The 14658-nt window shown below is 39.1% G+C and overlaps 1 protein-coding gene across 2 annotated transcripts in view; it reads left to right on the top strand.

Moving 5' to 3' along the window:
- The first annotated feature begins 3621 nt into the window (after nt 1-3621).
- dpysl3 (dihydropyrimidinase like 3) overlaps nt 3622-14658 on the top strand; it is a 36263-nt gene continuing 25226 nt past the window's right edge. Inside the window, exon 1 of one of the 2 annotated variants that reach the window (XM_023342350.1) lies at nt 3622-3969. In XM_023342350.1, coding sequence (XP_023198118.1) covers nt 3637-3969 — 333 coding nt within the window. In that variant the 5' untranslated portion in view covers nt 3622-3636. Of the gene's footprint in view, nt 3970-9252; nt 9461-14658 lie in introns of those variants that run through there. The other variant, XM_023342349.1, reaches the window with a different exon arrangement.

The raw sequence follows: 14658 nt of genomic DNA, 5'->3' as shown, positions 1-14658 counted from the left end.
CATAGTTTTCCTTGGAACATAATTATTACTGTTCTGCTTTTGGGCTGCACAGAAACAAAGTGTCGTCTCTCCACAGTAAGAAGGAGTTTGCACCTCCTGGTTCTCCTCGTTCCCAAAACTTTGTGAAAACATACATCTGTAGATGGTGGACTATTGTAAATGACTTCCAGTAGAGTCTTTGTTAGTGTCTACTTTAGTGTGAGTGGGGGTTCATGAAATTACATCATGTACATCCTGGGAGGCAATTTAACTCAATTTGAGGAGCAGCTGGTCAGGAGCCAAACGGTCCCAGGCGGAGGCAGCTGCCCAGCCACAGTTCAGCGCCGGACGCAGCCCTGGTGTGATCCGATTTTACACCGAAGGCTGAGATCCACAGGAAGAGTCAAGACCATATGAAGAATTCAGTCTAAAAGCAGTCAACATGAGTAGTTTGGTTTTAGCATGACATTTTGATATTGTATTTCTTGTTTTTCTGGCCTGTAAAGTATGAGCAATGGAAGGGAAATATGAAAAATAAAAAAAATCTGTGTTTTCATGCTTCGTTTTTTCAAAGAATAATCAGAATTTCTGCAGAATCACCAACATTACATATTATTTAGTTTTATTTTAAATACTTTATTTTAAAGATTAGTCATTGAGGTTTTGTCAACAGCAGGCAGCACAATTATTATGTATAATTATCAAGAAGTTGACATAGACAAAAATATATATAATATAATAAAATTATGGAGCCGAAGTGAAATCCAAGACTTAAAAATTGAGGTGTAGAATATCACCCACCAGATAAAGCTTTTTAAAACCTATAATTTTCAAAGAGTTCAAATCTGTAAAATCTTTCAAACTTGGTGATTCTCATCCTTATGTTTTGTCCTTCCTTCAGTGATCCAAGCCCACTTGCTGCTTGTCAGTCCTCCTTTATTCCTGCCTTCCATTTGAATTTAATCCCATCGACTTGTCTGACGAACGGTGGCCTACATACCTCCTTCTTTAAAGGTCTCAGCCGCCGTGAGGCTTTTCGTGCCAAATCCATGAAGACTAGAGGCCGTGAATTTGCCAAACTCTGTCCTATCTGCCATCAATCCATTGTGCCTGATCGAGCATGCACGTAAGCCAGAGGAACACGAGAGCTTTTGTTTATAGGACATCAGTTTTACTAGCTGGCCGCTTTGCATCCATTGTAAAATGAAGATGGTGATAGTTTCCTGCTCTGTTACCGATTTAAAAGCCTCATTAGGTCAGAGCAATATGTGGTGCAGGAACTTTTTGATGCAGGGAGCAAAACTTTGTGCAGCAGGGCTGCGCTTGTCAAAATGTCCACAGCTGGGACAGTTTCTGTCTGTTTATGAAAAGGGATTTACTTTGACAGTGTCCTACAGAAATGAAATAAACAATTGTCTCTCTCCAAAAACTGGGAAGTCAGTGTGGTCTGGTTTAGCGTGCCTGCAGCCAAACAGCTCTGCCCCAACAGCAGAAAATCAAACTGCGCTGTCGGATACACACACTCTGTACGACCTTCCAGTCCTGTCATTGTTCTTTCACATCATGTTGATTCTTTCTGAGAGCTGAGTTGGATAGTGTCAACATGTAAGTGTGTGAACACTATCTGTTTATTGTGTGAAGGCCAGGAGCATCGCTGGAGAAAAGGACACTTAATAAGGATTTTTACATTTCAGCTCAGATATAAAATCCTGTCAGATGAGACTTGAGGATGTTTTGTTTGTGAGATTTTTTCAGTAACTCAACACTCAGCTTTCATTATGACATCAAACCATCATAAATGCTTTTCAAAGCCCCAGATGACCTGTTGAAGTCCTTAACACATGTTAGGTTCATTAACTTTCACATATGCAGACATACCTTAACCTAAACAAGTGTTTTTAAATGTTTCTTTAAGAATCTGGGCTGCAGTTGATTACCTCTAGCATTTCACAGTGAACAAAGATCATTTCAAACACAGTTCATTTATGGAACATTTTCCTGTTTGTGAAAACAACAAAATATGGAATCTGTCTGTTGACATGGGAGAAAAAAGAAAACCAGTTATGAAGTCATGCTTAAAACTTAATAACTGAACTTAATAACTGAACTTAATGACTATGACTTAATGACTTGTGGCCACAACTTAATTGTTTATGGCTATGGCTTAATAACCGGTAGCCATGACTTGTTATAAGTCCCACTAAATAAATAAGTGGTTTCCACAAGTTATTAAGTCATGACCACATTTTTATTCTCCCACCAGACGAGCTCCGAAACAAAGAGAGTTTTTCTGTTTTTTGTAGCTTAGCAGATGGAGGAGATTATCAGGGTAATAGAATCTAAGAACTATCTTTTTAAATAACATCTTTTAAAGAACTATCTTTTAAAAATCTTTTTTTTATTATTATTCATTGTTTATCAGAAATCAAACAATGAAACAGGTAAAGTTTTGAGAACAAGTTTTATTTGTTCTCTAAAGCAGTTGTTGCATCATTTCTGCTCTGCTCAGCCGTCGGGTCCGACTCCTGGCCTCAGCAGCCTCTCAGTCCAGAATCTGCTCATCACCCATGTTGCTGACGCTGTCTTGTCACAGTTGTGCTGACATCAGCAATTGGCTCCGCTGGAGGGTCAGACATGCATCAAGAAAATCATCACCTTCATCATACTTTGACTTATGTTCAAAGAGGTGCTGAAAGGACAGCGATGATTTGAACAAATATGTGAGAACTGCATGTGCTGTAGTTAAATTTTATGTCACTGTTGACAACTTCTGCCTAATTCAGCAACTTCAACAGACCTAATTGGACACCTTCTTACCCTGACCCCCAAAATGTGGTAGCAGAATAATAAAACTATATTTTTGTCACAATTTTTGATTTTAGTGTGCCACCCCAGAACTATTATTGGCATCTAACATGAATGTCTGTAAGGCGTTTTTAGATGCTGCCTACTCTAATGTCTGTGTTAACTGCAACTTTATTATATTGTACAAATAGAAACAATCTATTTAGTTGATATAATTGTTTCACACTCACTGCCTAAAGTAGTTCTAATGCTAACAAAGCTCTGAAAATGGACTTTTTGTGTTTTGACAACAGAAGACAAATGTTTAATAAATCTAAAATTGTGTTTTGAAGATTCTTGTTCTCTGTTTTTGCCATTCTAATAATCCATCTGAAAAAGCTCTTGAATTTAGCCCAAACTGTAGCTTCCCTGTCAGTCAGATGTTAACTTTATCAGCAGCTGTATTCGTTTTTCTGCTGGATCTACTGGATATGTTCATAAACAGTAGATAAGAAACATAAAAAAATGCTGAATCCCCTGCTGACGCCCTTTGGCCATATGCTGCCCTGGGCAGGAAGCCATATCACCCACCACTATCACAACAACAAAAAAGCTACAATGTTTCCTCTACCGAAGTTGTTCTGCTTTTAATTGAAGAAAATGTTGCAAAAGTCGAGTATAAGGTCACATCTTAAAGCATAAAGTCCTGCCAGCTCATCCATAGCGCCACCTCTTCACCTCACTTCAACTCGTGTCTGCTCCTCCGCTGCTTCCTCACACAAGCGCATCCACGCATCACTTTGGCACCAGTTTCCCCGTCCTCCTCCTCCTCCTCCTGCTCCTGTTCCTCCTCCTCGGACTGGAGCTCCAGTGATGGCAGAGCGCAGGGCACAGCGGGTGAAAGCGGAGGAGGAGCTGCCGGTTTATCTCGCCCGTCCCGGAACGGCCGATCAGGTCCCCCGGCAGAAACGCGGCGGCTTGTTCTGCAGCGTGGAGGACGCGTTTGACAGTAAAACTATTGATTTTGATGCGCTCAGCGTCGGACAGAGGGGCTCTCGCATCCCGAGGACCGTTAAGCGAGAGGCCGGTCAGGGGGAGAGACGGAGCCCAGCAGGTGCTGAAAACCCCGCGGGAAACGACGCTCAGAAAGTGCAGATCTGCAGCAGCGGAGGAAAGGAGACGCTGCAGAACCTGGAGGATGAAAAGGTGAGAACAATGGAACTTTGAACAGAACATAGAAAAGTTAGAAATATATGCAATAAATAAATAAATAAATAAATAATGTTGACAGGCCCAGTATTTTATAAGAATGGGAAAATAAGACATTAAATTACACAAAAGGTATTTATTTCTCAACAACTAAAAATTTAAAACCTATCAAATGCATTTTGAGTTTGGGTTCATGTCATGAGGATGTACATTAAATTCATCTGGTACTAGTCTGTAGGATTCTGTCTCATGTCCGGTTATCTGACACCACTTCCACAGAGACCATTCATTTCTCTTTTAATGAAGCTACAGCATCTGTGCAACTAGAAATGCACCAATCAGTCGGATCACAAACCAGAATCAGCCAATTTCTTCTTAATCAACTCTGGTTGTTGCAGGAAATTTTTTTATACATATTTATAAAACGTTTGCCTTGTCAACTAAATGTCAAACAGTATTAAAATGTCTTATTGTAACACACAGTGGTTACACTGGAGTCCAAACATGTCATAACACACTTATCTTTGTTTGGGGTGTTTCCTAAGTGTGTGAAGAATTTTAAATACAAAATATTATTTTATAAAGAAAATGGGAAAAAGTTTAAAACAATAAGAGCTTTCATTTGGTTGAATAATTTATTTCAGTAAATACACACAAAATTAACTGCTACATTAGAGCTGCAGTAGATCTGCTCATTATGTTCATATTCAGACATGGGGATTGAATTGACTAAAACCTGAAACTGTTTCAAGTTTGCTTTTTTTTTTTTACCTGCCAGAGTAATTACTGTTTTTTGTTGTTTTAGATGAATCTGTTTAATAGTTGTATTTCTGTGTCACTTTGAATATTAAAAAATATTCTTGTGATGGTTGTGGTTTTATACAGAGAACTGAATTATATGATCAGAAAATTCTTGCAATCTTTTGATATTTGTACTGAACTACAGTGAAGATGTTTAACTTATGTCAGGAGTAAATTAAAAGAAAAGAAAATTAAGGTCAAGGTGTAACTCTTCAGCACCACGGACAGAGACACAGAGAAGGATCTGTCATGAAATGTTTGTATAACAAAGAGAGACTTTTCTCACAAAATGTAATTCTGATGTGATTATTATAGAAGTATTTTCTGCAAAATGCTCAGTGTTTTTCAGGCCTCCTGCATTCAGACTGACCATATCATTCAATGAGTCTTTAGAATGAGGAAGAAGCTTCACAGGATCTTACAAAATGCTTACAGACAAATGAGTTTTCATAAATGGCCTTGAGATATAACTTAAAATTTTAAAATTTATAAAAGTTTGTCATTTGCAACTGCATTGTCTTTGCATCAGAAACATAAAAGCACTGTTACTTTTAACAGTGCTAAGAGAACTGTGTTACATTTCAAAGGACAGGAAGTAAAAACTAATCATGTTTCTGTCTGTTCTTAGCAGTTACTCCACATATTTACAGTCTACACTATTTACTTACTTACTTTGTTCCTTTCATATCAGGATGAGATCACTGTTGGCACAAAAACTGATGACTCATGTTTCCCTCTTTTTCTGATTGGCTCATGCAAACACACACACACACACGCACACACACACGCACACACACACACACACACACACACACACACACACACACACACACACACACACACACACACACACACACACACACACACACACACACACACACACACACTCTGTGAAAGAATCCATAATTTGGCTTTGAGAAGTTAGACTATTAACTGAAGGGAACACTATCGTTTTTTTCTGTCATGTCACATGTCTAATGCATGACATCTATGACACTCACGCTTCACACACATGTAAACTTCCTAAGTCATGGGATTGTATCCCTTTAGTTTTCAATGGCTGTTGGCATCTTCATAGAACTGTATGACTGTTCTGGTTTAAGCAGATTTTAGTTTCACCATTGAAAGACCAGGAATTTAGATCTGTGCCCACTGTTGGATCACAGAGTACACGGCTAATCAAGCCACTTCAATCCAACTGAAGGTTTTCATTTCTAATGGAAAGTTATGACGGTGACCGCATAAAAGTAAATGTACAATCTAGTGTAAGCAACTAATAATTGTCAGAAAAGATTTTAATCATATATATCTATTCCATTGGCAAAATAACCTTTTTTTAAATTAAACAAACTTTTTATTTTAGTTTTATCTTAATTTTTTAAAACATGTTTTATGTTTAAAAAGCCCTTTAATATTTATTTTAGTTTCATGTATATGGTTGTCCAGTCTTTTGGTTGTTTGTAGCATTTTTTTATCACTAATCTAAGGCTTCAATTTTATTATTTCCAATAGAGATGATGTTTTGTATTTACAAAATAAAATTCTCAAAATAATTTTTTTGCATCTGATGTATTCCACCCTCCAGTTTTCATTGTTTGTTGGTATCTTGCTTCCATTTCTGTTGGGTCAGTGGTCAGTTGACACTATCCACTTGTGTCCAGGTTCAGCTAATAAACTTGCATATATTAGGTTTGAACTCTGTTAAGAGTATTTTCTTCTACAAAACTTTATTTTCTGAAGGTAGAAATCTTTCTTTGAGCATTTGGTAGTTTGATTACATCCTGATATTTTATAAGCATAAGGAACAAACCATTTTAGTTTATTTTATGTTGTGACATTCATTTTGCCTCTCTTGTTGGTCTCCAACAATTTATCACAACATTAGCTGCAATAATTAAAACTGCAAAACCTGGAATGAAATTATTCCTAAGAATTTGACTGATGGCAAAAAAAATGCCTGAGGAAAAAAGTCTTTGTTACCACGATTTTTGGTCAGGCAGTTTTTAATTCTTGTTTCCATGAGATTAAATTTTACTTCATAAATCTGCATCTTTCTGCTTCAAGCTATATATCAACCATAACATTACAACCAATCTTTATCAATCTTCACAGTTCATTTCAGTGTTGAATCAAAGCATACATGAGCATAATCATAATGAAGAATGTTTTCCACCTTATGGCCTAAAGATGAACTACAATACTGCAGTTCATAAAGGACCAGATGATTCAGCAGAGGTTAACACATAAGACATTGTTGCTGCTGGTAAAAGTGATTTATTTTGAAATATTTTAACCAAACAGGACTGCAGTTTTCAAACTGGGGTCAGGATCCGACGCGGCAGGCGCTACATTGTTTCTAACAGTTGGTACATAATAACAGTAGTTATACATTTATTTAAAAATGTAAACTTTGAAATGCTGAAAGTGTTATTTTCTTAATGCCTAACCTGTTATTGAAAATAACCCTAAAACCTTTACTTAACATTAGTTATGACTGTCAAAATATATGTAATCCAGATTCAAATGTTTTTTTCTCGCTGTATCATGTGCTTTATTAATCAACTTAAAAACAAAATGTTCGAAAATTAACGTCGTATGAATACTTTTACGAGGCATTGTAAGTCTCACTGTAAAAATGAGTAGAGCTGTTTAGCATGTTTGGTTTAAAAGTGGATGCTTGTTGGTTCATGTGGAGCATGAAACAGAAAGAAATGAGTGGAACTTTGTTGGAGGAGACTCAGCAAGCCCAGTGCTTTTTTCTGCATCCTCGATCTGCCTGCCTCCTGTCTGTCAGTCGGTTTCAGCTGCTTCATGTGGTCTGCAGAAGTAGCTGGCCTGCGAACAGAACAGCGCATGGCTAATGCATTCTCCAGGGTGTATGGATGCTGATGTAGTGCCTTTCCGGCCTTGCTGCCATCAAACAGTGTGTCAGCATCAGGTGAAGCGTTTTCCTGGATCCAAATGAGGAGGAAGGTAGTCAGTGACTATTTGCTTTTAGGAGTAACAATAAATGCTTAGTGAATTTAGTTTTAAAGTGCTTTTAAAAAAGTGTTCATATCTTTGACGTTTCATGATTTTGTTGCATTAGAAACATAGAATGCAATGTATTTTGTTGAGATCTTATGTAAACACCACTAATCTGATTATCTATGCCTCTGCCAACTTTACACACCTAGAGACTAATATTATTTACATATAAGACTAAAGTATTGAACAGCAGGTTTATTTTTATAGGATTGTCCTGTGTTTAGCTCCCTCCAGAGATCCCATGTCCCTCCTGTTGAAAGTTTACCTGCAGCATGATGCTCACACCTTTAGGTTACTTTGTATCCAGATATAGCATTTTCCCTATTTATGGCAAAAAAAAGTGTTTAATTTTGATCTTGTCTGAGCAGAGCACATTCTTCCACAGTTTGCTGCATCAACATCATGGCTTATGGAAAAAGTCTAACAGAATTCTTACAATTTTCTTGTAAAACTTCTTGTGTTTGTAGTGTCAACAGATTCTCAACAGTTACCACGATCCTCTAAGCTATTTTTCCAAATTATGCTCTCTTTGCCCGCTTGATGTGTTTGTGTTTTGATTTTTTGTGGCTTGCAGTTCTGCCGCACTCGCTATATTTTTGATGACGGCTCCAATGGGGCTTGGTTAGATCTCCACAGGTTTTTAACCAAATGCTGCTTCAAGCTTCTCCATATTGTTATCCCTGAGCTGTTTTCTGTGTTTCATCCTCATGATGCTCCTTTTGCTCGTTTTAGTAGTTAGGGAACGTTTTAAGCCAATTGGTTGCATTCGTCTTGATTTAGGAGTATCACAGTAAAGAGCAGTTCATAAAACTGATGTTCACTTATTTTCATTAGACATGTAATTTGACAAAATATGCAAAAGTTTAAAAAATAACTTGTTTTGCAAACCAGTTTATATTTGTGACACATGTGAAAGCCGGCAGGCTTTGGACGACATATTTAGAGTTCTGAAACTTTCTTTCCTTTTAAGTACCTGTTCTCATATGAACATCAGAACCTCTTTATAGCTGCATTAGTGCTGAGGAAGGGAATGGTGAGTGAATCTTCAAACAATAGAGACAGAGGACTGGGTGGGGACATGCAGAGAGGGAGGGGGAGCATGTGTGAGAGTGTGTGACCAGGCTCTGAGACAGCTGCCACGTCACATTACTTAATAATAAGTGGAGATTGATGTACGTTAGTGTAGATATTTTATCTAAACTCATCTGTAGGACTTTTTGAAAGCAGTTTTCATAAGATAAAGATGACAATAATAAGCTTAGGTAGATTACTGGTTGCACTTTGTTAGGAAAAACATGCAAAAACTATTAAATCCTGAGAATTTGACGTTTTATGAACTTCATGTCAAATAAGTGCCTCTAGCGCGCCCTCAGGCGGAAAGATTGCGACATTGCAGTCTCTCTAGCTGAGTCTCCAGAGGGAGGGGCCGGTGTTAGCCGGGGTACAGACGCTCCTATAGCGCTCCGCTAAGGCACTGACTGAACAGCGCACTGTCAAGAAGGGCGACCATTCCTTGAAGCTCCCATCCGGGCGAAAGGGCTGCTGCAGCATCCGCACAGAGGGGAAATACCGTTTAGTTAGGCTCGTTTTTGTTTGACAAAAAGGTGGAATCGGACAGAACATGTCTTATCAAGGCAAAAAGAACATCCCAAAGATCACAGTGAGTAAAAAAAAAGAATAAAATAAATGAGTCAAGAGTTATTTCTGCTTCAATGGCTGCAAGAACTTTGATGCGCGCCGCTGCAAATCAGTGCGTTAGATTTCATTAAAACTCGAACAGCTTCGGCCTGATGTGAGTGCAGGAAGCAACTGGAGAAAAAAAAAAGAGAATTAGGTTATGTGCACAGTTAAATGACTGGCTGCCATAGTGACAGGCAGGCAGAGGGAGATAAGGCGTTTTCTTAAAGGTGTCCTGCATCTTCTTTGTTGAAGGAAAACATGGCTTGTGCTGAAGCGGCGGTCAGTGAAATGCACTGATGTATCTTTTCTTTGTGCGGGAGGATTCTTTTGATGTTTATGGTTTTACGACAATGGTTAATAAAAAAATAAATAAATACTTTCTTAGCTCTGCATTATACTAATCCTTTAACATGCTTGATATTATTTTAAATATGTTATAGTTTTATAGAAATTATTTTGTAAAGATTAAACTGAAACGAATTTCATTCCATGTTAATCATTTTCACCATAATGTTCTCATCCCTGATGGAGATTTTTCTGGTTTACACTTATTGATTCCTGTGTGGGAGGATATTGATCCGGGATGCCGGGCTGATTTCCCAATTTAATCCAGTTTACCATATGTTTATGAGAAATGCATGGACAAAGGTGAGTTTGTATGTCCTGTGCTCTTTATTTTGAAAAACCATCTTTAGAGATGAAATAACCCCACCCGCCTGCCCGCCTCCCTTTCTGCACGCTGACACAGACAGGGCTTGTGTTGCAGGCTGGTGCTGCAGAGAAAGTGAGAGGGCAGAAGAGGAGGAGGAGGGGAGCCTGCACACCCATTTGTGATGAGCTGTGATTAGTCGGCCTTGTGGTGTGGCCCTTGTTTTTCTGCATCCCCGAAGAGGAGAAGGATTCAGGCTCCTGTCACGGTGGATGGGGTGGGGGTTGAATTCAGGGGAAGGCTGGCGTTGCTCAGCAAGGCAGCTGGGTGCTGGTGGGGTGTAGCAGCAGCAAAACAGCCTCTCCCACTGCCTCCCGTCTTTATGTTCATGTGTGTGTGCGTGTAGGGGTGTGTGTGTGCGTGTCCGAAATGTCTGCCTTCCAGTTTTCATTGTTGCAGCTCAGGCTTCAGTCAGGGGTGTGTTTGCTCTGCCTTTGTCTGAGCTTCTCAGCTGATTTTACACCACATGCATGCTCCGTGTGCAAAACTTATCAATCAGATCTAGATTCATCTTCTGTCATAAGCCTTTTAATGCTTCCGGTAGAGTATTTCTCTTTTATGTGAAAAAATAAGCACTGGGATGATTTATAGTTTCTACTGCTGGCGTACGAGTGGCTTTCTTTAAAATGGTCTCTACTCATCGTACCAAAACGCAGACATGCAGGCATATAAAGATGCTGCAGAATAATGCAGTAAATAGAGTAACTCATCCTGAGAAAATGTTTTTCCTCTCTCAGTTTGGAGTGAAAAAAAATCTTACATTGGAAAGTTGGGGTGTGACGATACATCCTGCTCACAACATGAGACAATATTAAGTTCAGTAAACATTTTATTTTTTATCTGTCTTAGAGAGCTTCTGTTCAGAATAGAATGATCCAGTCAGGGTGTAGCCAATGTTTTAGATTTTAAACCAGAGAAGATGGAAATGCTGAAATACAAAGTTTTCTCAATTTGATTTGGTCTCTGTGAAATAACTTATTTTTCTTGTAACATTTTAATAATAACATGAATGTTTGGAAAATGGCAGTATTTTTGTTTATCTAGCAGGAAATGATTAAAATGTTAATTGATAATATAATGAGTTATTTAAATATTTGTAAATTTTTATTAGTGCATTTAAGGAATGATTAATTTAACCTCGAATATTATCAATGTCTCTGAACTTAAAAAAATCATTTATCAATATCACCAGAGACAAAGAAATGTGACAGGAAGGTTTGCACTGATGAATTTACCAATCGATAAAATGATCAACCGATAAATTGGCCCAATTTCTTAAATTTTTGGAGGTCAGTGATCTGCCGATCTAATCCAGTGATGTAATCTACCTTGTGGAAGGTCTAAAAGTCGACCTCTGTCCTCTTCTGCTCTGCTGTGAAGGAGGTTTGATAGACCGGCCCACCAGGTCAGGTCTGCACGTTTGCAGTTAACAATATTCACTCCACTGTCACCAACTCAGCGACTTTCTTGCTATATTTAGCAACATTTCAGAAAGAAAATCGGTTTCAGCCAAAATCGGAATCAGCAGGTCAGGCTTTTTAAAGATTGGTGACCAGCCAGAAAACTTCCACCGGTGCCCCCCTAGTGGCAGCGTTGCAATAATGAATACTTCCTACCGCTGCAGTCTCACAGACTCAACACCTCAGTACAAAGTTGCTTATGTCACAGACCTGATGCTGACAGAACAAATCAGAGACAGAGTCACAATGAAAACACGGCCATGTCTGATACACAGAACAGAACTGGACTTAAAGTAATGCTCACATTTATTTCTACAGAGTTCAAAATTATACAATTCAATCAAGAAGTTTGTTTGAGGCTGGGCTTGACTCGCTGCCAGTCCAAAGACACGGGCTTCACCTGGACAGGTTGCCAGTCTCTCACCAGACATCACTAAGACACACAGCACAGACGATCCACACACTTTGTGAGCGAAGCTGGAGTTCTTTAAGAGAATCTACAAACTCCCTGCAGGATGAACCCGGGTCTGGATTTGAACCTGGGACCGTCTTCCTGCAGCCCAACAGTGGTAACAAGCAGCACCTACATCCCAGCAATCCCCTTCTTTCATTACACAAAAAGAAATAAAAAATTAATGAAAAGGTTCAAGAAAGACATGACCTGCACCTCATCTGGAGGTCACAACCAAAAACACCAGAAACCTAAACAAAATGTACAATGAACAAAGCATTAGTGATACTAGAACAGTCTTAAAGCCTTAAACTTTAGAAGTAGATAAAATGCCTAACTACCAACAGAAAAAATGTTTAGACTATCTACTTGATTTCTATGTTGGTCACACTGACAGAGATCACATTTCATGGCAAAAGTTTGTATTTTTTTAAGAAACAGTTTGTTCTTTGCAGCTTACACTCCGATGTAAATCACAGCTGACATGACTGTAGTTTGGAGAAAAGATCTTGCTTAATCCAGCAAGACAATGCCAAACCACATTTAGCGTATTTTGTATTAGAAAAGCTCTGTTGTGAAATACATTTCATAGTGGGGCTTTTTTTGTTTGCAACTAAGATTTGTCACACAATGAGGAAAACAGATACAAGGCAAACTCACTTCTAAATGTACCACAATGCCAAATAATGACCAAATACTTTATTAGAAGAGATGATGGACTAGCATCTGTCTAATATTTTTTCACTTCTCAGAGTAGACTTTGTTTTGTCAGTTCTGCTGTCGGTCACCCTGTTTGGGTTGCCTGAAACCCAAACTGTCCACCTGGACTTTCTCTCTTTATTTCCTCTTCTTTCCATTCTGTTCCAGCTGTTTTCATGTGTCAGGACTCTGCTGCTGCAGCTCCGTCAGATTTCTAGGTGTGGCTCTTCCTTCCCTCTCACTGCCAATCACAGCAGTTTAGTCTCAGTGTTGTTCCAGGCTGGTACATATCACCAGTAAACCCAGTAAACCTGGAGCGGCCGCTGCTCCTCCTGCTGAAGAACCCCAGATCAGCTCATACTGTCACTGCGCAGGCTGCTGCTGATAGAGCAGACACAATACCCCACGGCCACCCAGAAAATGCAGCGCAAGTTACCATGGCAACAGACGTACACTTGCAATAGCAGAAGCATGCCGGCCCTTTTTATGCTGCCCAGAGACCCATTCTCACATTCCCAACCCGTTGAGTTCAGTTTCATGGTGCAGATAAATCTTTTTTCTTCTCATTACAAGGTTACATTACATCGTCCTATCAGCCCATCAGCATTCCAGACAAGCATGATCTTTCCCTGACCGTGGCTGATGGAGGCCTCCATAATTAATTTGGACGGATAACGTCTTGTTTTTGCTTTTCCAGAATGTAAAAAAATGGTGTGCAGTTTTGGGTAAGAAGTAAATATTTTTGATTGCTAGGCAACAGGCCTGGAGCAGAGGCATGGTGCATATTCAAGATGACTTCCCTCTTCCACTGGTCCCAGCCTGCCTGCCTCGGCGCGGCGCAGCTCCCTCCACCCACTCAGGGGTCTCTTTCTCTCTCCCTCCCTCTCTCTCTCTTTCTTTTTCTCTCTCTCTTCCCCTCTCTCTCTCTGTGTCTTTCTCTCTCTGTCAGAGCTAATAGAGGTCTCCTCTTGCATATCCTCTCAGAAAACTCCCTCCCCCTCCTTGACCTGTTTTGCGGCCTCTGGGTTTTCCAGAACTGCTCCCGCTAATTAACCGCAGCAGAGTGACCATTTAGTAATTTGCATCCAGGTTTTATGAACGTTTTCCTCTCCAGTCTGGTGAAAGTGGAAAAACGCTGTCAGTGGGCATCAGCGTCGTGATACAAGAACAACATCCTGTCGTCTATTTTTGATTGCAGCTGGCTTGTGTAACAGAAAATGACATCTTCCTGTGCTATGAGAGGCGCTTTATTTTAGGAACTTTGTTTGTTTTAGGAGTTGAATGACAAGACGTTTTTCCAGCCGAACCTTGCTCCACTTTGTTGCCAGAAATTGAACAGATAAGCTTGTTAGCACTTGTGTGAGGTGGCAGAAGAAGAGTTTGAACATAGACATCAAACATTTACTTGAAAAGAGAACAACAGACAGGAGCAAACCTATTGGCAACAAAAGAAAAAAAATACTTGTCTTCTTTATTTAATAAAAGACAGTTGTAGTTTTTACATTTTTTCTGCTCTATAATCTTGTAATTTTGACTTAATTGTGATTTTATGTTTGCAATGTTTTTAGGTAATAAGAGCATTGACCTCTGAAAATTTTTTTAAAAAGTCAAATTGGGAGAGTCTTAATGGTTTTACAATGACAAAGAAAAGTGGCTGTGATGATTCTTCAATAAGCGATGACTTAATTTCGGCACAAAGGGGACATGACACCGGTGACTAAAAGTGTCATAATTAAAACAGTAAGTAAAACAATGAATACATTCTGAAGGACATGGATCTTTTCTTTTACTGAGATTTTGAAAAGGCTGCCAACATTTCCAGATCCACAGGAGCTCCCCATTCTGCCTTCCTATTATCT

This window comes from Xiphophorus maculatus, chromosome 11 (genome assembly GCF_002775205.1).
Source record: "Xiphophorus maculatus strain JP 163 A chromosome 11, X_maculatus-5.0-male, whole genome shotgun sequence".
In the NCBI taxonomy this organism is placed as follows: Eukaryota; Metazoa; Chordata; class Actinopteri; order Cyprinodontiformes; family Poeciliidae; genus Xiphophorus; species Xiphophorus maculatus.
Note: the sequence above shows the minus strand (reverse complement) of the source record. Positions and strands in the feature narration are given on the sequence as shown.